This window comes from Rhinolophus sinicus, chromosome 1, assembly GCF_057876585.1.
Source record: "Rhinolophus sinicus isolate RSI-liver-muscle chromosome 1, RSI-T2T, whole genome shotgun sequence".
Lineage (NCBI taxonomy): Eukaryota > Metazoa > Chordata > Mammalia > Chiroptera > Rhinolophidae > Rhinolophus > Rhinolophus sinicus.
Window position 1 is genome coordinate 24,788,307 of NC_142501.1, and position 23,079 is coordinate 24,811,385.

Consider the following 23,079-nt stretch of genomic DNA (forward strand, 5'->3'; position numbering starts at 1 on the left):
AGGGCCCCCAGCCCATTCCCAGGGCTGTGTGCCTTCTTCCCTGGCTTTGTCCTCCCAAGAGTGGCCCATGTCACCAGCGTGTGCTAAGTCCAGGGATGGTCAGGGAAGGCCTCCCTGAGGAAGCAATAGTTGAGCAGAGACCTGAATAAAGAGAAGAAGCAAGCGATATGAGAATCTCAGCCACAGGAACCTCAAACACAAAGGACTTAGGTGAGGAAAGATGGGTTGTGCTTCAGGAAGCTCTGGGGCCTGCCCCCCACCCCACCCGGCTGGTACTTACTGTAGCATTCACCTCAGATCCTGCTCAGCCCAATCCTTACCAAAGCCACCCGTGCCACTGGGGCAAACTTCCTGCTGGAATTGCACTTCATAAACATAACCAACTCTGGGTGGAGAACACACAATGCATTACATAGATGATGTATGATAGAAACGTACACTTGAAACCTATATAATTGTCTATAATTGTCTATAATTGACTAACTAATGTCACCCCAATAAATTTAATAAAAGCTGAAAAAAAGAAAATTAACAGTTTAAAATAAATAAATAAATACAATTTGAATCAAACACATTAGAATTTAAGTTCTACACAATTAGCCTATGGCCCCCTCTCAAATGTTCTCCTCACCGTGCTTGCCCTTACCAAGGCTACAATGATAACGGGCCTTGTGCCTGGACCTTTGGTTGGTCATGTCGAAAGGCTGGTCTGTATTACCGGTTCCAGTTGCCAGTCTCTCTTTCCTGGAACATGGTTTCTTTTCATCTTGGATTAATTTATTCCAGGTCCTGGGCTCATTTGCCCATTCGGTCTTTGGCATAGCAGTCTGGGATGAGTTTGACATGGTTCCTGGCCTGGAGGCAGCCGGATGAATGAGGTGACCTCTAGAGGAATCCACAAGCCACAGGAATTATCAGTGTGTTTCTGAGTCATGTCACCACCAACCAGGCCAGAGTTTGGCACATTTCAGCATCTTGGAGTTCTTTCTCGGCAGGAGGGAGAGAGGGGATGGAAATGAATTAAGTGTAGGCAGGGAAAACAGTGTGAGTGCTGTCCTCTCTCTCCTGGGAAAGATTTATTGCACGGAGAAGATAGCAGGTGTTCATTAAAATGGGCTTGTTGGTATTTCAATCCATTACTAGTGCTGAGAAAAGATAAGTTGCCGTGAGTAGAGATGCATCTTAGTCACTTAGTTGCCTTTGGAAAGGACCCCAATTGGCTCAGAATATATTCACTAAAACATAATAAAGACAGAGGATCTCCAGGGCTTTGGAGATGTGATGAAGGGCCAGCTGTGATTAATATATTTCCTCGGGATCAGATTAGAAATGATAATTACCTCTTCCTTTAGGAAGAGACTGGGATTTGGGGAGGTCGAGCAGGGGAAGAAGGGGGCACATGAGGAACTGGAGACACACAAACCTTTGCTTTTGCTATAGTCTCATCAGGAAATCTGGACAGGCCAAAAATTTTTGATAAGATTTCCAGAGAAGTCAACTTGACAGACGCCAAAGGTTTTCCCATCTTGGATCTCACTTATGTTCTGGAATGAGGCAAAGTAGGCAGCTACCTTGCTTGTTTCTTTTGGAATGCACTGGGCAAATTCCTCACGGGTTTGTTTATGTTGGCCACCTACAGTGACTTAAGAGCCTTGAGACAAGAGGGAGTAACTTCCACTCAGAGGTTCTGAGCAAATTCCAATGATTCAAAGCTACTGCAGGGGAGTTTCTGTGGGAGGTAGGAGGGAGAGCAAGTGGGAATTGATGAGACTCCCAGGATTAGGCATCCAAGAATTGGTACCTTAATGCAGAGATATTTAAACATTTGTACTTGATACAGCCTGGACACCTACTGATTACAGGGTCCTGAAGTCCCCTGCTGTGACAAGCATCACTCCTTTGTTTACTTCCAAGGTCATAGGGAGGACCAGGGGGCCTCCAGAGAGTAGCTGGGGTTGCCTGGTCGTACACTTGGGAAACTTGGGGGATAACAGCTATTTATAATCTAGTATAAAATTATTTCAATATTTTAGTACTCAGTATGGCCCTGCTGGTGTGTCAATGAAATAGCTCTGATTCTTTATGACACAGCTAAGGAGACTTGGGCAGTGAGGTATAGAAAGGGGAGGGTGGTGGCTGGTCATTGTTGCTTTCCAAGAAATGACCCACCTCCTAAACACCTCCATGAGTATCCACCCACATTGCCTTACTCACCTCTCTTCCTCAGCTCCTGTCCTCCTTCTGGCTCATGAACTGTACTAGCTAGGTGTCCTTGAGTGAGTTAGAGAATATCTTAGAGCACTAGGTTTCCATCCATAAAATGGGGTTATTGTTACGGGTGTTATGGGTTGTAAGAATTACAAATCATGCCTATGAAGTGCCTAGTCAAAACAGGTCTCAACGAGCGGTTGTTACATCTGTACGTGTGCATTCCCTTCACTCTCCCTATGTCCCTTCCAATCCCAGACCCACACTTTGTGTGTAGTTCCCGGAAGTAATTGGAGGGAGTTGGTGGAACTGTAAGCCTGAGCATGTTCACAGTGGCCCAGGAGCCTCCCCATCTGTCCCAAGAAGCATCACGGAAGGGCTTGCTCAGGAACAGGCTGACGTAAGCTTGCAGGAAGAGCCCTGGGCATGAGAATGAGGGGAGGGCACAGATCTCAGCTGACTGGGATGGTGCAGGCGAGGAGCAGGGTCAGGCCAGGGCTGGGCACTACACGAAACACAGGCAATGTGAGAGGTTAGGCAGCTGGGAGCCACAGCCGGTCTGGAGCCGTGCTCCTGCTCAAACAGTCGGGATCATGTGACTCAAGGGGTCCAGTTCGCTATTCGGTGAAGCTACACAACCTCTTCTGTCTTAATCATTTAACAGATTGGTCATCCTTTTGTTGTTCATTACACTGACACACTTTGCATACAGTTCCTGCTCTCTCTTTCCCTCTCTAGGAGTTTAACTATCTTGTATATTATAACAGCAACTTCAAATCTCTTTTGAAAGTAGATGATAGATAAAGAAACAGAAATAGCTTTGGTTTTCAAAAATCTCTTTACCAGTGAGAATACTTTTATCTGACTCCTTGCTTTCCAAACCACATCCAACTGCCCACATTCTCTCCTGATAAGGGGCAGATAAAATGCCTACAGAGAGTCTTTCCAAAATACATTCTCATCTGAATTGGTGCTTTTCAATGTGCATCTGATTCTTCATTTCTGCCCTTACTGGAAATAGATTTGAGACAGCAGACTTGCACCAACAGACAGAAGACACTTTTCAGAAAGCCTATTCTTGGTTGCCAGCTCTTAGAGTTCTTTTGGCATTTTCTGACTGAGTGATCCTGGAATATAATTGCCTCCATGTGGCATCCCAAACAGGCAGTAGTATAACCAAAGCCACCATCTTGGATTCTAGATGTGCTGTGATGCTATGAAGTAATCCTCCAATGACCAGTAGAAAAGCCAGTTTTCTTCTAAGGGGATTTCAGTCTTGATGATGAAGCGTTTCAGTCTAAAAGTCTATTCTGCTCCCACAATAAACTCTCTTTTCTTTGGTAGACATTTATAAAGAACCACTCAGGGAAACCACAAAAACCATGAAAAATTAGTTTAAATTAATGCATTTTCTGAAAATCGTGGTCTAGAGACTGAAACTTATACTTGGGCATCACTTGATATGTTTTTAATGGAAACGGTGCAATGTTTTTAAAAAACCGCAACGACATACTTACTCAACGTCAAAGCAAGGCATTTGTTTTAGAAGCCAAGACATGTTAACAGAAGTGGGGAGAAAAGACAATAATTCTTTAGTGAACCCTGGGCAGTGATAGCGCATTTGAGGTCCTCCTCCATAGTTTACTCATCTGGAAATGCACCCCAAATGGAATTTAGCAAACGTGCTGATGCCAAGAGTACTAACCAGGCAGTGCCGGGTACTCTGCAGAGATTATTCCAGCACACGGACCCTCCGTTTCCTGGCATCTGTGCCATCCTCTGGGAATGGTCTCGCCTGGATTTTAGGTTTCTCGTTGGCCACAACAATCTCTGCCAATGGATCTCATACTGGATCTACGCTTCTTTCAGCCATTAATGATAATGTTCGTCTTCTTAGAAATGTGTGTGTTAATTATGACACCACTCCCTCATATTGATCTTCTGCTCTGTGGCTTACCAAGGACATCCTAAGGAGGAAGCAGGGCAGGGCGGTACCATTTCCATGCTCCAAATGGAGAAAGCAGCTCAGAGAAGCTATGGAGTGTGCTCCACTGGGACAGTGGGCACTAGAACCCAAGTCTGGCTCCAAAACAGAGTATATTTTCCATTAGAGTACACTCCCTCGGCCCCATATGAAAGACTCTGTCTCCACAAGTCTCCACAGATAGCTGGGAAGTGCACCTCTCCTTTTCCTCCAATGAGCAGTGAAGAGCACAGGCTCTGGGGCTGAGGCCGAATGCAGTTTGACTCCAGCTCAGCCACGTCTTCGCTGTGAACTCAGGAGCAGAGGCAGAGCTTCTCAGAACCTCAAATTCTTCATCTGGGTGGGAGGCAGTGTCAGCAACCCCCGGCCATCACCCCAGACACCATCTCTGCCAGATCCGATTAGAAGGCTCTGGATTCAGGGGAGACTGACACAAAGGTTTTCTTTACATCATGAAGGATTTACCAGAGAGCAGAAAGAATGGCGACTTCTGCAGTGTGACAGGCAAACCCTTAGATTCAGCTTGGTTTAGAGGGGAGAAAATGGACTGATTCTTCTCGACACTCTGAGATCCCCAACTAATAGTCCAAAATAGGCATTTGTCAGAGTGGATCAGTGTGGCAGGAAAGACCCCCAGGGCCTCACAGGGCATGTCCCTGTGTGTAAGGGGAGTGACGGCTGGTGAACCTGGCTTAATACAAAGATCTGGGAGTGCCTTGGTAAGGCTGAATTTGGTACATATGCGGTGAGGCTAAGACACCTTAGGGACTCTTGTGGACCCAGCCTCTTTGCCACAATGGGGAGAGAATACTGAACAATAAATCTAAGCAAGGAAAAAAGAATCAGAAGAGACAGGTGGAAGGAATACAGTGAAGTCAGGGGTGGGCAGTTAAGAAAACTGAGACAGAGAAAAGTTTCTGAGAAAGTAGTAGGAATGAGGCCCATGGAAAAGGGTTGAAGAGGCCTATTTTAGGGGCCTCATCTGTTTCTCAACTAGCAGCCCCCCCTCAGACCAAGCAGATGTGGTTCTTGATAGAAGTTGACAACACACTTTCTGAAGAATTAGATGCAGGCCAACCAGAGTCCATCATGCTGGGAGAAAACTAGGAGTAGGTTATGATGTGAGATCCATGTCAAAAGCCTGCCTCTTTCCCTTAGGGCCTGTGGCTTCATTCCCCTAATTGAGGAAGACATCCTGGCTTGGAAACCTCAGTCCTCTACTCCTTGCTCTGTTAGGCCAACAGGAAGGGAGTGAACGGTGGCGCAATAAAACACAAAATTTCCTGAACTCATCTGGAGAGCTGTCTTTTTGAATTCCCATCTGGCTTTTGCCTTGTACCTCCTTTCTGCAGATAAAGCTGCACGAGCCGTGGGAAGGTCAGAAGAATAAGTGGGTTCTACTGTGACTGGGTGAGTCCTGGTGAGAACACCTTCTAGCCTGGTTCTGAAGGGATATGGTTTTGGTGGCACTGCCATTCAGTGCTGTGCAGGAGAACAGGGAAGAAGGGGATGGGGGGGGCAGGAGGCTAACCTGATATGCAACTAGGCCTTCTGAGGAAACATCTGCTTTGTTTTCCAGAATGTGTGGCTAAGCCTTGAAGTGCGGGTTCTGCTTTCTGGCACCTTCTGCTGTGGCTGAGCAGATCAAATACCACTGTGCGGGTGGGGGGGCAAGGGTGGAAATTTGGACGAAACTTACATGGACTGAATTGGGTTAGGTTACCTGAGACACAGATGCCCGGGGCCTGGGTTGCAAAAGATGAGCAGAATTGTAACAGGAAAGATAAGCCTGAGTCATCAACACTCATCCACACTCTTCATTTTTGCAATTTCTGTGGTGAACCTGGACAATTGTACATGTCAGGACCAGGATGGAAGTTAGCACCTGACAAGTCCAACCTCTTCATTTACTAGGACGGAATGTCTCTTGGTAAATACGTACTTCAGATAAAGGTGAGGCCAGCAGTGGCACAGGAAGTTCAGAAGTAGGGTTATGAGAACTTAGGGTAAATCTTTACCTCTCTTCCCGATTATCCATGAAGATGCGTAGACGTGAGAGCTTAGAAGCTGCTGGAATAATATACTGGAGATTATACAGTAAGTCTTCGCTTCAGTAGGTCCTTGGGTATTGTGATTTTAAGCAAATGATTACTCGTATAAGGAAACCAATTTTACCAGAGGCTAATTGATATAAATAGGAGTTAAGTTCCTACGACATATTTCTGGTCACAAAAACATCACCAATTGTCTAAATAAAGACCCAAATACATCTACTATTAAACATTGGAATGAATGTAAGCTATACCTACATTTAAGAAAGATGAATGAAAACAAGTAAGATCATTCTTTTCCAACCTGCTGATTCCAGTTCAGCGTCACAGGTGGCCAGAGCCTCTCCTAGCAGCTCAGGGCTCAAGGCGGGCACCCACCCTGGAAAGGACACCCTTCCATCGCAGTGCCACTCATACCCACACCCACACTCACTCAAACTGGGACAAATTAGACATGCCAACTAACCTCACGTGCACATCTTTGGGATGTGGGAGGAAACAGAAGTCCCCAGAGGAAACCCATGCAGACATGGGGAAAATGTGCAAACTCCACACAGACAGTGGCCCCTGGCTGAGAATTGATTTGTTTTTCCACATCAACATTATAACAAAACAACATTGAATGAAATGACATTATTTGAAGACCTGCTATGGGTGGATGGATTCTGTGGGGAGCAGCAAGAAAAGAGTAACAATATTTTGGAAAGAGCATGTTCCTGAAGTATGGAGGATGAAAACAAGGAGAAAAAACATTGCAAAAGAAGAGGTAGACGTGAAGATAAAACAAACAAACAAACAAAAAAACTGGAAAATCAATCTAACCCTTCAGTATTTTCTTATAGTAACCAAAACAGTTGGAATGGATATATTGGAATCCATTCCTGTGCTAGAACACTTTTCAGAGCTGATAAAGAAGTGAACATGCGGGCTGAATGCAATCATCCCATTTAGGTATATTAAATAAAAGAAACTCCTATCAAGATACATTTTTGAAATACAAGAATACATTTTAAAATTTAGCACCAAGGCAGGAGGAAAAAAAAAATTACAAAGAAATAACCATCAGGCTTATTCCAAAGGTTTGTCCTCTGAAAGCCTGGCAGAGCATGGATTGATTGCCATAGCCACATTGTTTTGAGAGAAAGGATGGTGACCTGGAAATGGTAAATCAGCCAAATCATCATTCCCACATAAAAGCAAATGCTCCGTGTGGTAGTTCAGGTTCTCTGGAAAGCTGCCTCTGAGTTCAAGACTGTATACCTGGCAAACCTGGCATGCAGGCAGGGTACTGGGAAGTGTGCTCCAGAACAACACTTGGAGAAGTGAGAAAAGCAGAATTAGGCAGAGGGAGGAGCCGAGCTGCAATCAGTGGCAATGGAGACCTCCGCCAGTCCCACAGGGAGCTCTGGAGCTGGGGTGGCCCTTTGGAGTGTTCTGGAATTGAAGCAAGGTGGGCCTCACCCTTCTGCAGTGATGAGTGGCTGGATGGGCTGTCCCAGGCCAGAGGAGTGGCCTTGGTCCATACAGCCCTTCCAATGAAGGCAATTCTGATAGGGTCTCAACTGCAGCTGGGCAGCAACCACCTAAGTCCTGAAGGAAACTTGGTGCATCTTTAATACCACCTTGTTAAAAAGATTTTTACCTGAAGGTGTATCCTGGCTAACAAAGGGATGACTATGACAATACAAAAAGGCAGGAAAGTTTTCTGAACTCATTTTTAACCCCAACTCGTTTGGTTATATATTTCAAAACAGCCATGGGACAAAAGATTGTTTCCCGGGTTTCCCCATCTTGTTCTTGTCCTTGCTCCTAGAAATGCCTTCCAAAGCCTGGTGGCATCTCCCACTACAACTTACAGCTGCTTAGATGAGCAACTGTTCTGTTTCCCTCCCATTTTTCTTAACAAAGGCTAATCTGTTTACAAGGTTAGAACATACGAGTAGAACCTACGATTAGCAAAACAAAAGACTTTCATTTCTCTCACAGAAAAACGAAGTTAGATATAGCAAAACAATGGCCATTTTCTGGAGAAGGAACTTAGTGATGATTTTCTGCATCTTTAAAAATCCTTGCTGAGGATAGCGTAATTCCATAATTCCACAAGTGGAATCACACTGGACAGTGCTGAGGCGGAGGGGCTGTGAAAGGGGAGAGAGTGAAGGAAACGGTCAAGAGAATTTCAGACACTTCTTTTTAAAAAGAACACATAAGGAAAATAACCATCAAGATGATTTACTGAAATCAACCATTAAGTTGCTTTCATTTCTTTTTGGTCTTAATAAGGAGACTAATGAACTCAATGGTAAATACTGTTTGTCATCAAGCCTTACTTTATAATAACCTCTACCTAGGGCCCGTGGCTGTTTCTCTGTTAACAAGTTTAAAAGTTAGTACGTGTAGAGTGATCTCAACTGTGCATTAAAATTAGTGAACAGAAAAAAAGAATGATAACAAAGCATCTCTTAGAAATGAAAGTTTGAGTGATTTGAACTTTATTTACATTTTGCTTTTTCTAAATCATCTCCAATAAGTATGCATTACTTTTATAATTAAAATAGATGCTATTACAAATCCACATAAGGGAATGCACATATTCCATAAGAATACAAATAAACCAAAAATATTTTCTATTATTCTTTCTAAAGAAAGGGAATAGGATCAGTAGTGATGTTTTTTTTCTTTCTTCAGTGTTTCAGATATTTGCTCACAATTTTTTCTGTATTTTATAATTTAAAATGTATTGTTTCCTTAAAGAGTTCAAAGGAGTTTTTACTGTTTGCTCTGTTTTTAAATTCAGACTGCAACTACCATCTCTCCACTCAGCTTAACAAGTCCTTTGGAAAGTTCTTTCTCAGCCTAAATTCCTACTGCTGCCGTTTGTAAAAGGCAGGCACATCTAGCAGTCATGCTAGAAACATGCTACTGAGATGATTTGGGCCTGGGGTGGGGGCAAATCACAAAATTCCTAATTCACTTGCAGTGGTAGTGGGAGGAAGCTGGGCCTTTTCAGGGTAGAAACCTGCATATGGTCAGATAAAATCTCCCTTCTTCATGGCATCTAGACCACCCCAGGGTCTGACCTGGTCCCTACAGCCTGAGCTATGGTCACCACAGGCTTGCACACCCAATCTGCACTTGGTCAGGAGGATGGGGTGAAAACAAAGCAAGAGGCCCATCTATACAATAGAAATAAAACGGACCCCCTCTCCCACTACTAATGCTCTTTACATCACTCTACCTTTTTTTTTCCCATAGCACTTACCACCTTCTAACATTATTATATAATTTACTTTCATTGTTTATTATTTGTCTTTCTGGCTCACCCACAAGAGCATACGCTCCCTGGGGACCAGAATCCTTGTTATGGTGAGTGACATGGCACAAATGGCCCCGGAGCCTACAAAACAGTAGGTGTTTGGTATATGCTTTTGAGTGGATGGACTTAAATTATGGGATAAAAGGATTGGTGAGATACATGAAGTGAAGAAAAGGTAAGACAGCATTCACCACATAATTGTAATTAAAAGTATAGATTTGTTTGAGAGGGCATGAGAGTCTAGGAAAAAACACAGTAATTGTTGATGTTGATTATAGGTTTTGGGATTGTGGGTAATTTTACTATCTTCTTCTTTGTTTTTTAGATTGTCTGACTTTCTTGGTGTGCAAATTTCACCTCTATGATTATATAAAAATATTCAATTTTAAAAAGAAAGAGGAAAAGAGGTGGGGTCTTGAACCAGCCATGGCAGCCAATGGGCTTGGGTGTGGTTCAGTCAGTACAAAGTGGGTGCCCTGGTGGTGGAAGCACCCCCTGACTGTGGACCATTACTCGTTCCTGGAAATATCAATCCACACTGGTAGGTGTCACTGGGGATATCCTCCTTTTTACAGGCCTGGAGTCTCCCTGTCATAAATGACCCCTGGAATACAATTTGCCTCCTATTGGCCGTTTCACTCTCCCCAAATTAATTGAAGCCTGTTGTAAGATTATGCAATGTTTTTATACTACTGTGGCTTGAATCTAGGCTCAAATGGCAGGTTTGAACATGAAGGTGTGATGTAATTGAAAGTTATTACAGGATTCCTTGAGCATGAGTGGCCTGGGACATGACTGCCTTCTGCTCTTACTAAGAGCTGTATCTATGCCCTGAGATCCCCTTAAAAGAAGGGACCACTTTCCAGAGCAAGTGTTGGTGGCAGCACAATCTTGCATGTGGCCAGGAGGAAACAAGAAACCATGGGGAGGAACAATGACCAGCCCAAGCTCCCACAGGTCCTCACATCACCGGATGTGTTGAAATATCAGAACAGCAAGTCTCTGGAGCATGGGCCTCCTTGCAGCTTCCATGCAGGCGCTGAGTGAAGACTAGTCAGACTGACCTGCAAGGAACTGGGGCCAGGTCCAGAGGAAGAGGGCTGTGCCCCTGGTTTCTGGGCAGCAGGTGGGGTTGAGATGTGTGAAAGGCAATGATGAACGACATTTGACCCTTGTTTTTAATTATACTTGAAAATGTTCTCACCACAGAGCTCTGGGAGGCTGCTACCAATCAACGATGTTAGCATTGCAATGTGCAAGCTCTTAACCACCTTGGGTTCGAAACGAATTTGTATAGAAAATGGTCAATCCCTCACTTCCTGTGACCTCACAATGCCTGTCTCTCTCATCCTATTTTTCGTTTCTCCACAGCATTTATTACTATCTGAAACAATATACATTTACTGGGTTATTGTCTCTCTCTCCCTAGAACGTAAGCTCTATGAGGCAGAGATTTTGTGTCCATGTATCTCTAGTCTGAGAATAATGCCTGGCACATAGTAGATGCTCAACAAATATTGGTGGTGGGGGGGTGTATGCAAAAGAGAGACAGAGGGACAGAGACAGAGAGAGAAAACCAAAGACAAGGAGAACTGTGTTTATAAAGAATGTTTCAGTTTATTTAATTATTTTAAACCTTAATCTGCATAAAATGATGGTCGGTTGCATTTAGTTCAAAGCCTCCCTGTGACATGAACTGAAGACAATCCTAAGTTTGAACTTTTGCTACTCACCATCAGGTCCAGTGGCCACAACAATCAGCCCTGTAACTTAATTTGCATCCACTGATGCAAATGACAGCCCAGAGGCAAGTGACTCAGAGGATTTTTGGGGTCAGTGATAGTGGGAAGGGGGTCAGGAATCACTTATGATGATGGGTGCCAGAACAGTACCCTGACTGTGCTTCTGTCACAGCCTAAGGCCATCTGAAATGAGAGGGTATCTGAAGGAACACAGGGAAAGCCAGTGGTGCCTGGGGATTCTGGGATACAGAGACTCAATTCTTTCACTGAGTTTTGATATACCCCAAACAGGGTACCAATGCCCCAAAAGGATACAGCTCAAAAGAGAACCTAAAACAAACATAAGCATGAAGTTTCTGAGAAGCAGCAAATCTTTCCTGTACTCATTCTCTCATTGGATTTCTCTAATTTCTCTCTCTCTTTACACACACACCCTTTTCAAGACCCCCTCAGGCCAGATCCAGGCAGAGGACAGACACACCGTGTGGATGCACAGACACGCTTGTGCGTGGTCTCTCACTGCAACAGAGCCCGCCTGGTGGCGGGGCTGCCTCACTCACACGTTGGTGTGCTGAGAACCAGAAGACGCAGCGCTGCCTGGCTGGCTCCTGCCCGAGGGGGCCGAGCTGGCCGCCCGGCTCCTCCTGCTCTGATGCCCCTCTCCCTGGCTCCCGGGGGCCGGCTCGTCCATCAGCTTGAGCTTCTCATGTTCCTCTTTCAGGAAGAAGTCCACCAACAAGCTCTTTTCTTTCTTGATCTGGTCACTGATATCTGTGGGGATGTCCGGGATCATCCAGTCCACGAGGACACTCAGGAACATCACAAGGTTCTGCCACAAGCAAGAGAGGAGGATTGAGAGGAGGGGCCTGGCCCGGGAACGCTCGTGTGCCACTGTCCACCCCTGCCCATCAGCGTGACCGTCTCAGCAGTGGGGCTGGAGGAGGGTGCAGCCGTGAAGATCACACACCCGGGAGCAGATGCCTCTGTTATTCTGGCTCCACTACTTACGAGCAGGTGATCTTAGCCAATAAGCATGACTGCCTGTTGGTGTCCCCGTGTCCTATGTAGAGAGTGCAATAGTAACAGTTTCTACCTCCTAGAGTTGTGCGAGGGTTGAATGGGTTAATACCTCATGCATTGCGGGGCTCGATAAGCGTTGAGCGTTGCTTCTTCGCCTCCTCCAGCCCATCTCATGTGTCCTGCTCTGGCTTCTTGGCCTAGAAGCCTCCAGGTACCCTACTCCAGAGCTTCCTGGGGAGTGGCCCTGAGGCCCAATGGCCTCTCCAGGGCTTCCCCGAGGCTAGTTGCTTCTCTCTTCCTTGCACCTGACCCTCTGCCCTCCATATCAGAGATGGGCCTTTAGTCTCTGCACTGAGTTCTGGCCTTAGCTGACCCCTCCCATTATTCACACTCATGATATCCTGTTCTCCATTCTACTTCAGCTCCTCTAATCACACTGGCCTGTCTGGGACCCCTGCCTCCAGCTCCCCTTTACCAGTTCTAACCTTTTGTTTGCACTTGTAATTGGCTCCCTTCTGTCTTCTGAGCCACATCCCCTCGCTTATCAATACAGGTAGGATAAGACTGCATTATCCCGGGAGCATTTTCCATTCAAGTGGGTGAATATGTTACAACAGCATCAGCATGGCCCAATAAATGTTTGCTACTTCCATAATCTGGTTCCCACCCATTTCCCCAAGCCACCTTCACCCACACCCTCCCAATAACTCCTTCAATTGTGATATTCTTCTCTGCCTGACAATTATGTGGTCATGTGTCTTTTCCCCTCTGAGACACAGAGGACAGTGATGGAGCCCAGAACAAGATGACAGAGCACTGCTGTCTTCCAAGCTCCAAACCTATTCACAGCTCTACCTTGAACCCTGTGTGTCCCTTAGGAGCCCAGGGGAAGACTTTGGGGAGCAACTGCTGCTTCCAGAGGCTCCTGGCTGCCTTAAGTAGCCTAGAGCTGCTTTGAGTCATACACTCTTCTTTTAAACCAGCTCCTTACTGTATGAGTGAATGTTACAGGTGACATATGGTAAAGTGAGGCGACTTCTGCAGGTGGGGCAGCAGGGGGATGTCTGAGCAATTTTTCAAATATATCTCCCCATCTCTCCAGAGGAAGAATGACTGTCTTCTTTAGGTGAAAGACTAGCCGGTGGATTGCTACACTTCCTGGGCTGGGGTCGGGGGCAGGATATTTTAGAGCCCTCCAGAGAGCTGCCTTCAGGGAATACAAAAGCCTGAGGGAGTCTATGAGAAAAGGATCTGGGCTTGTGCTCCAGCCCTGCTTGAAGAGCGGCAGGACCCCGAGTGGGAACTGGGGCCTCGCACTCAGAGAATCTCGGCAGTGCAATTGGAGCTGCCGCTATTGTCAGAGATAGGAATCACTGGGCTCAAGTTTGCTATTCATTCCGGCATGGCGATGGCTCTGGCGGCCTCCTCACCAGATGTCTTAGGGGCTAAAACAACACTAACAAAGGAGGGAGCCAGCCGAGAGGGCTAGAAGAAAGGTTCAGGTGGGGCTGTTTGTCTGCATTCGAGTTGAGACTCTGGTTTCTACTGCTCTTCCCACTTCCCTTTGTTGTCTGAGGTTTAAATGGGAATCTATGTCCACCCTGCAATTTATTCCACATCTGTCTTGTAACCTTACTCTGTGTTTTAGTCTCTTTCTGAAAATCCATCAATTAATGGAAGCCCTCTCAAGAGTGCTTCCTGCCTCACCCAGGGAAGGGGGCGAGCACTCACTCTGCCTGCTACATGCGAAGACCCTTTGTGTCACACAGTGCCATGAAAACGTGGAGATGAGGGGCAGGCAAGGGGTCATGGCTGTCTTTACTCTTGCAGCTTGAATTCTAATTGTCTACTCCTTCGCCAAAGAACTCACCTGGAAGATGATGACAAAAGCCAGACGGGCAGACAGAACAGACCAGTACTGTTTGGAAAACTCATATGGGTTCGGGGCCCATGGTGGCTCTCGGTAATCCTTAAACCTGCCCGAAGAGAAATACGCTGTTAAGATTGGGAAGAGATGGAGGGGAGAGGGGTACCTCTCTGAGGGAAACCTCAGGGTCAAAGGAGCAGGCCAGCCCTTGGCTCTCAAACTTCGGAAACGGGGCAGAGGGGAGGAATCCAACCAGTAAGTGTCCATGGACTCAAAGGACCAAAGTCCCAAAAAGCCAATGTCAGCTTAGAAGTGTCTTTTCCTACTCTTTCTCCAACATTCCCAAAGCTTCTTTTCGGTGTTTGGATTCTCCCTCCAGAGGAGTCCAGGAATCACGAGAGGACCCCAAAACAGTGAATCTTGGCTATTGGCTTTTGGCCTCTAGAGGGGAGGGGAGGTCCACAGACCCTCATACAGTTCTCGGTAGCCCATCGGCTCAGTGAAACTACAGGTGCCAGCAGACAATCCTGGGCTTCATCCCCAGGTGTTTGCTTTGAGACTGTGGCTGTGAGAGGGGCCAGCCTCACTTGATAGTTGCATTCTTATACCCAAAGGAAAGCTGACAGCAACCACGTTGACGGCTGAATGAGTTTAGGGTGGGGAAGGGCTGGTGGTAATAGTCACGGTTGGTCAGTATCATCCTCTTTTACTAACCATCTTTACACTTTGTCTAGGTGGCTTAAGAAATAAAATGTCAGTGCCTGACGTGAGTTCCTCAGATTCATGGAGAGGTCCAGGACTTTTCCTCACTGTTGCCTTTTCACCCCCATCTTGGGATGACGCATGTGAAAAATGGCTCATTTTCTCAGACTCACTTTTTTCTAAGCCTGGAAAAATTACAAAAGCTGGTACCAGAAGAATTATGACCCTTCATGAAACAGTTTCCTCCATGGAATTCAACAAAGCTTTGATGCTCAGTGAAAGCAAAGCAAACCCCGGGCTGGAGGAAGAGGTGGGGTGGCATCAGGCCACCATGTGGGGTGCACGGCTGCCAAGGAAGGCAGGGTGGGGACTCTGTCCACGGAGTGGCCAGGAAGGGAAATGAATATATACTGAACAGACAGTATGTGTCAGTCTCTGATCAAGAAATTTTTCTGTAAGTGTCCTCATTTTATCTTCACAATGGTATTCTCAGGCAGACACTGATGTCCCCATATGATACAGGAGGAAACTGAGGCTCAGAGAAGTTCAAGTACTTGGCAAAGATCTCATGGTCAGCAAGAGGTCAAGGCGAGAAGCCAAGTCTGGCTGAACACAGGCTTTTCTCCTACCATCACAGAGCACCTTACTACCAGCTGCAATTTTGGGGGGGGGGGTATTCAGTGGGTGCTCTCTGTAGCTTCCCTTGCCCTGAATGCACCAGCTGCTCTGAAGGATTCATGTCAAAGTGTGGTGGCTCCCAATTGCCCAAGGAGATATGAGGGAAGAGGAAAAATAAAATCTGAATAGAGATGCACATGAAAAGGCAGAAAAGGCCTAGAAATAGAGTGAGCAACAGAAAGAGACAAACAGAGAGGTGGACACTAAGCATTCGTCTAGGTCTGGGCAAGAGGCCAGGAGCTGCTCCCTCTCCACCCAACTCTCCCTCTTCCAACAGCTGATCACAGCTGTTGCAGGCTTGGTTTGACATTGGGATGAAAAGCAAAGCTAACTGCAGTCCAGTAAAACACCACGGCATTCATCACATCCATCCGTGGCTGAGGACAGAAACACGGCCAGCTCCAATTATGCCTGCTAATGGGAGAGGGGGAGAGCGTGGCTAAAGGAATAAGGACATCTTGGGGTGGGAAATAACTCAGCTCCCCCACCCTCCTGCTGCCCCACAAAGGACCCTATGGCAGAAGGGAACGGATCCTACTCTTCTCAAAACCTCCAAGGAGGGGTGCTACACACACGCCCACTCCTTACCACAGGGAAATCCTTCCCTAGGTCTAGCCCCATATCTCCTGCTGTAATCAAAGTCTGTTTCTCTTGTTCTCTAGCTCCATCTATGAAGGAACAGATGTTCACTGACCTCAGTATGAGAGCCATTGCTCACCCTGCTTTTTTCCAGTCTGAAAAAGAATCCATAAATAATCGAATTCTAGTGTCCCACCTCTACTACTAACTCACACAGCTTTTGGAAATGTCACTTTGCCCTCCCTGAGTGTCCACAACTGTTTTGAATCTAACAGGCACACCCATCTCATCAAGCATCTGAGGAAAGACTAACACAGAGATATGTCCAGAAAACTCTATTTGAAAATACCCCTATACCGATGGGTTAAGAGTGCTCTGTTAGAAACTACAGGGCAAGCTATCCAAGGAAAAGAATAACACACTATTTAATAAATTACGCATCTGTTCACATTTTTCTTTCTAAAGCTAACTTTTTAAAACTGGTGACCTACAGTAGTAAGAAATACATTTTAAATTAATGTATAAATATGTCACTGAGATAAAAACTACACAAAACATACTTCTCCTTGCTGTATGCAAACGAACTGATATTTTTCTATTCTATTCTATTCTTTAAAATGCTGATCATGACCTACTAAAGTGATTTCATAACCCATTAACGAATCATAGTTTGAAAAACATTGATTCCAATAAGCCTCTGCCACCAGGTAAATGATTGGTTGTTTACATTCCAATATAAATTCAGATTCCATAATTTAAAAAAATTTCATCCTTCTTAGTCAAGCTTATCAAATGTTTTCACTGAGTAACTAGAAGACACTAATTAAACAAAGAGATAATTAGCTTTGAGACTAGAAATGTCCACAAAAGACAAAGTGGCTGCAGGACTTAATTGTGCCCCCATGGTGACAGTTGTCTCTTTTGCTTCTAAGTCCAAGGCAATATTGGCACATCCCTGGCAAAGGCATAGGCTTTGTAGTCAGGTGTTCTGATGCTGCCTCCATCACTTCAGCTCTGTGCTTTCTGGCCTAAAGTTCTGAAGGCCAAGGCCATCGTCTATAAAATGGGCCTCAACTTTCTCCATCTCACAGAGTTGTAATGAAGATGCAATGTCAGAGAGGGGCACTCAGCACGCCACGTGATCCATCAGCTATGCACCCAGTAAACAATAGCTATTCTTTCTCCTTTGACTGAAGGTAACTTATGAAATACACCTTTTATATTAAAAGAGGACAGATACTCTGACTCCCAGTTCCCCCGGCTTTCCAGGGGGATTTCTAAGTATTTGAGAACAGACACTCTAAGTTTCCCATGGTGCTAATATGAATCAAAAAGAGTAAGCCAACTCCACGACTGAAAGGGGCTTCTCTCAGGATCTATGTCCAGGTAAATGAAGGCGAGACTCAGGCTGGTGGAAAGTAACTTCTGCTCCATTCCCATCTGCTCAAATGCTTTCCCAAACCAGAACCTTTCCCCTGGTGGAGGGAGCTGGGTAGACCACAGCCCCATTGGGCAGCCAAGCACTGGGTGACCTCCATATCTGGTCACTTCCTGCATCTGCTGGCCGGGATTCAAGCTCAGGGATATCATTTCAGAAATCATTCCCAGATCTCACCCTCACCCATCCAGTCCTTTAATTTTTTTAAGCCTTAACATTAATTTTGAAAGTTCCCTTTAGCCTTCTAATAAGGAGAGTCTTTCAGTAATGAAACAACCAGAGTGCTTAAAAAGCAAGTATGCATTTGGAGTGGCTATGTCACTTACTAACTGTAAGACCCCGAGGAAGTTATTCCACATCTCCGGATCTCAGTATTCTAATCCATAAAGTGAAGCTAACAAAACGTGTATCTCAGTACTGAGGACACAGACGGTGCACACTCCAGCTCTCTCACCCCAAACACAGATAACAGAATACATACATGTGCATGTACACTATTAAAGGGAGACACAGTGAGAGTTCAATAAGACAACACATGTGAATGTGATTTCGGGAGACTTCCACAGAAAATGGACACAATGGTTTCTTCTGGAAGAGAATGACTGGGGTGAGGCTGGGAAGAGAGTCTTTTCCTTTTACATACATATAAATATATATTTTCAATATATCTATATAAAATATAATTAATAATTATACATTAATACTTAACATAAATAACATTAATTATATATTATAAATTGCATATATACAATGTTTATATTTAAATTATATAATTTATATATTATATATATACATATATAATATATACATACATACAGAATTTTATATATAGACACAAACACACAGGATTAGGGGCTGAGGAGAGTGCCTTTATACACACACACACACACCTACACACACACATATACGCACATACAGAATTATGTTTATAATAAAGTTCATAATTTCAAGAGAAGAATGTAATTAACAGCAATATTCAGTTGACCCAATACATTTTTATACTAAGATTCGAGAGCAAAATCACAGCGTTAACTGAGACAGACTTGCGTACAATATAAGAATCAACATATTTTTAAGCTTTAAGATTTTGAACTTTAAGTTTACATTAACATTTTATCTAGATTGCTCTAACACTATGAAAAATTACATCGATTGAGTTGAATTTATACATTCCCTAAAGAAATTAATTTTCCATTAATTCAAAATATATTACAGTATTATAAAACAAACCCATGAAACAATACCTTAAAGTTTCTACAAGTTTATTTTACGTTACTGCATGGATAAATGTCTAGAAAGATTCACACAAATATATTAACCTGGCAGGGGTTAGAGTGGGGGTGGGACAGAGTTCCAGAGGTTGCCTGTAATGTTTAGAATTGTTATAGGAATAAATTAATATTCTACATGTGTAATAAACTTTTTTCTTTTAAGCAGAAAAGTATCTTTGGAAATTATTTATTCCAAGTCCTCATTTTTACAGTAGGGAAACTGAGGTGCAGAGAGGGAAGAGAGACTCAGCTCAGATGGCCCCTTCCATCTTCCCTTGCAGAGGTGACCAGTGACATCTGCCACAATTCATCACAATACTAAATCACTGGGCAGGATGGGTGCTGAAATAACAAACTGAGGAGTTGGTTATCAACAATCAGTAATTTTTTAAAATGAGGTTTTAATTACATTATGAATTAGTCAGCAAATGCATTTATTAACTCCAATCAGTGACATGTAAAAATAATTTTTTAACTAGTCCCAATGGAAATTAATGTTATGCTAATGCTAAACACAATTAGATACGGTAATTTCATACCATCTGAGCTACTTAAAACTGCTTTCTGAATTTGCCTTTAACAAGGGAAAACAGTACAGGCAATTAGGAACTAATGAGAACCCTGTCAGTCTAATGGTTGACAAAGATCAGGAAAAGCAACACTCAGAAAAGTTGACTCTGCCTTTGGTTTCAGCAAAAAGCAGATGAGAGGGAACTCACCTCTTCAAAGACTTGGGATATGAAAGAACTTAGGTCCTGTAGAAAAACCCAGCAGGAGCCACCCAAGGATGCTGTTTCTGCAGGCCCAGCACCACCAAGAAGACCCTTTGGGTTGACCATGCCCAGGTTGGCTCCTCCAGCTCTGGAACCCAGGTCCCTGGCCAGGCCCTGCCCTACTGATATTTCTGCTCCCTTGCAGCTGAGCTGGGAGCCCAAGCCACCATCTATCGTCCAGGATGCAGTGGTCCTTCGACCTTGTCAAGTGGCCACTAATCCTGCTTATAGAATGACGTCACAGGACTGTTTATGGAGCAGCCCTGCCAGAGCACTTAGATGGCTGAAGCCAACGTTGCTCCAAAAATGCTGGGAATGCATCTCAAATAGGAAGCTGGAGACTTGTCCTAACTTTTACTGCTATTTTTAAGATACCTCTTCCCTGGTGAGGCTGGGTTGGAGCCGGAGACCGTAGTTTTATTTGACCACATTTATCTCCAGAGGTCACTGAAAACTAAGAATAAGAAGGGTCATCGAGTTCCCAACACTATTTGCCAGAAAATCAGGGCAAACTTCATTTCCCACCACAGATGCAGTTTTAAATGCTGGCTTTGGGACTAGCTATCGAATTGTCTCTGTTTCTCACAATCTCTTTCTCATATATAGTCCCTTCCCCATTTCCAATCCTCTCTCTCTCTCTCTCTCCCTCTCTCTCTCTCTCTCTCTCTTCCTCTCCCTTTCTCACTTCCTTGGTCCCTCAGTTCTGTTTCTAACCACTGACAATTCCTAGCTTGCAAAGACATCAGTAGGTCATGTCTCCACTTCCTAAATCTCCGGAGAATATGATGACCCAGACAAGTTCCCACAGCATGCACTGAATAGGACCCATTTGAGGCAGAAATACCCATCAACACTTCTCATCCATTAGGAAAGGTAGCCTGTAAAGCACACCTATTTGATTGGTTCTATCTAGATGCTCTGCTGATCTTGCTCTCTAGACATCTGCTTACACTTTAAAGTGGAGTATGTCTTCATTTTAAATGTACCCCATTACTCTTCACACTGCGGCCAGAGACAACACCAAGGAAAAGTTTGAGCTCATCATCACTGCTCTCAGTGGCTGTGTGCTGCCCTAAGAGGGAGTCCACACACTTCCAAAGGACCACCATGCCCGTCTTGGTCCGGCACTTGTGCTTTCTTCCAGCCTCCTCTCTCACAGCTGAGCCCTCTCACTCCAGCCCCAACCACTGAGCATGAACTGGCCCCTCCACCTGGAATACACTGCTCTCCCTGGACACTCCTTCTCCACTGGACACTCCCCTTCCCATCCACCACCACTCCTCCCACCCCACTCGCCACCCAGGCTGGCTTGGTCATGTGAATGAGGAGTTTCAACAAGACGATCTCTCTGGCCACTCTGGTACTGTTCATTCTGCAGGTTTCACCTCCATTGAAGCTTCCCCTGAACGCTCAAGTCTGGATGAGGCGCATGGCTTCCGTCCTCAGGGCTCTCAGAGCTCCCTGCAGTGACCCTACTTTAAATTAGTCAAGCTATATTTTGATTGCTTATTTACTTACTTAACTCCTCTATCTAGACGCCTTGAGGGAGGCACTGTGTCTTGCTCCCTGTTATACAACCAATGCCAAGCAAATAGTAAGTTCTCAAAAAATAGTTGCATAATAAACCTATAATCTTCACTGGTACTGAATAAGGAAAAAATGATCAGATGCTCCAAAAATCATTTTGGTTTGATTCTGGAATGATCTATTTTCTGTGAATAAAGTGTCTTGGCAGAAATACAGAATTCACTTCCTACACATGCACTCAGTGGCAGAATTTTCAAAAAAAACGGGCCACAGATAAGCCCTCAACTCGTAGGAAAACAATGGAGAGAAGAGTTACTGGGGCTTTACAACTGGCTCTTTACCAGTGACTCCGAAGGCAGATAAAGGAAATCTTGATCTGATCCCTGTGTACTAATAATACCTGGTGTCATGAGCATTTGTTGTTTTGGCTGAATGGTATCCATTCATTTTGACTTTTCACTAGGGAACTACTTCCTACTTAGGGATCACATGCTTCAGTTGCAGATGATTTCACCCCCACCCCCACCCTAATGGTCCCAAAGCCATAGAGAGAGTATTACATTCCTCTGGTTACAGTGATTGGATCTGGGTAGGGCATGCATATTGATCCTAGTCAATGAGCTGCAATGAGACTTTTGCTGAGGTCACTGGGAAAGAGGTATGGGCTTTTTTCTCACTGGTCTTGGACCCAGTGTGATACTGGTGTGTAGTTGTTGGCAGTCATATAGAGCTGGAAACTACACCACATCAACTGGAATGGAGTTGGGAGACAGAGAAACATTTGGTTGGAGCAGACTCGATTGAATCAACCATTGCCTAAAATTAGGCCTACCCTCAACGTTCAATATGGGGTCACTCAATTTCCTTTGCGTTTAAGCCTGTTTAAGCCATTGATATATCTGGAAAGCATATTCATATGTGTTACTGGAAGATCTGAATGTCAGGGGCACGGTCAGAGAACCTCAGTGCTCTGGACAGACATGTGCTTCTAGACTAACTAAAGAAACAGACAGTGTTAACCTTGGATCCTCACACGATAAGTCACACTGGTGTTGCTCCCCCACTGCACCAAGAGGTGGGAGCTTGTGTTCTTGGATAAATGTGAGTTTTACTTCAGGATTTGTCATCAGAAACCTCTGTAATCTTGGAGAACTCTTCAACTTCCTAAACCTCAGTTTCTTTTTATGTAGAATTAGGAGTTTCAACAAGATGATTTCTATGGTATCTTCCACTTATAAAAATGATTGTATAATTCTCACTTTCCAAAGCCTGCTTGTTTAATGTAAACCTATTGACTGATTTCATAGACCCTGCTGGAGCAGATCTAGAAGCTACCAGAAAAGGCCTCAAGCTGGTACAGACTCTCTGTGCAGTGGAACTATAGCTTTTGGATCTGCAGACCAAAATCCAGCACCATGGACAGACAGTCTGGCATACCAGCCTGTGGAGGAGCAGCCCCTGGGCCGTGCAGAGTCTAGTAGAAAATCGGCCTGCATGCTACTTCAGTCTAAGAGTCAGAGTTTTCATAGCCCCAGATGTGGAAGTTTCTGAAACATCTAGGTTGATATAAATTGATATCTGTGAATAAATTTACTCATCTATTCTTTGATCTGGGCTTTGATTTTGAATCTTTTCTTGGTTGCTTAGAGTTGAACCCTAAAGTTATTGCTCCTGAAACAAAACTACCCTTCTATTTAAGTCACACATTGGTAAGGTTGTTTAACTCAGCCATCTGGATTGGGAAGACCAACTCGTTTTCTCTCTTTTGTGGTCTCAGACTGTGAATCTGAACTTAAGCAGCCATCTCACACATGGCTGACCTTGAACACCAGGGTGTCCCAGGCGGGAAACCATGGCAGACATGCCCAGGGTCATCAGTGCTGCAAACACAACTGAAACCTGGCTTCTTCAATAGAGTCATCA

The 23,079-nt window shown here is 44.7% G+C and overlaps 1 protein-coding gene across 1 annotated transcript in view; it reads right to left on the minus strand.

Annotated features, from left to right (window-relative positions):
• Window positions 1-11,152: 11,152 nt before the first annotated feature.
• Window positions 11,153-23,079, minus strand: part of ANO2 (anoctamin 2) — a 309,076-nt gene continuing 297,149 nt past the window's right edge. Inside the window, exons 24-25 of the mRNA XM_074326158.2 lie at window positions 14,192-14,297; window positions 11,153-12,130 (exon numbers count right to left, since the gene is read on the minus strand). Coding sequence (XP_074182259.2) covers window positions 11,858-12,130; window positions 14,192-14,297 — 379 coding nt within the window. The 3' untranslated portion in view covers window positions 11,153-11,857. The remainder of the gene's footprint in view (window positions 12,131-14,191; window positions 14,298-23,079) is intronic.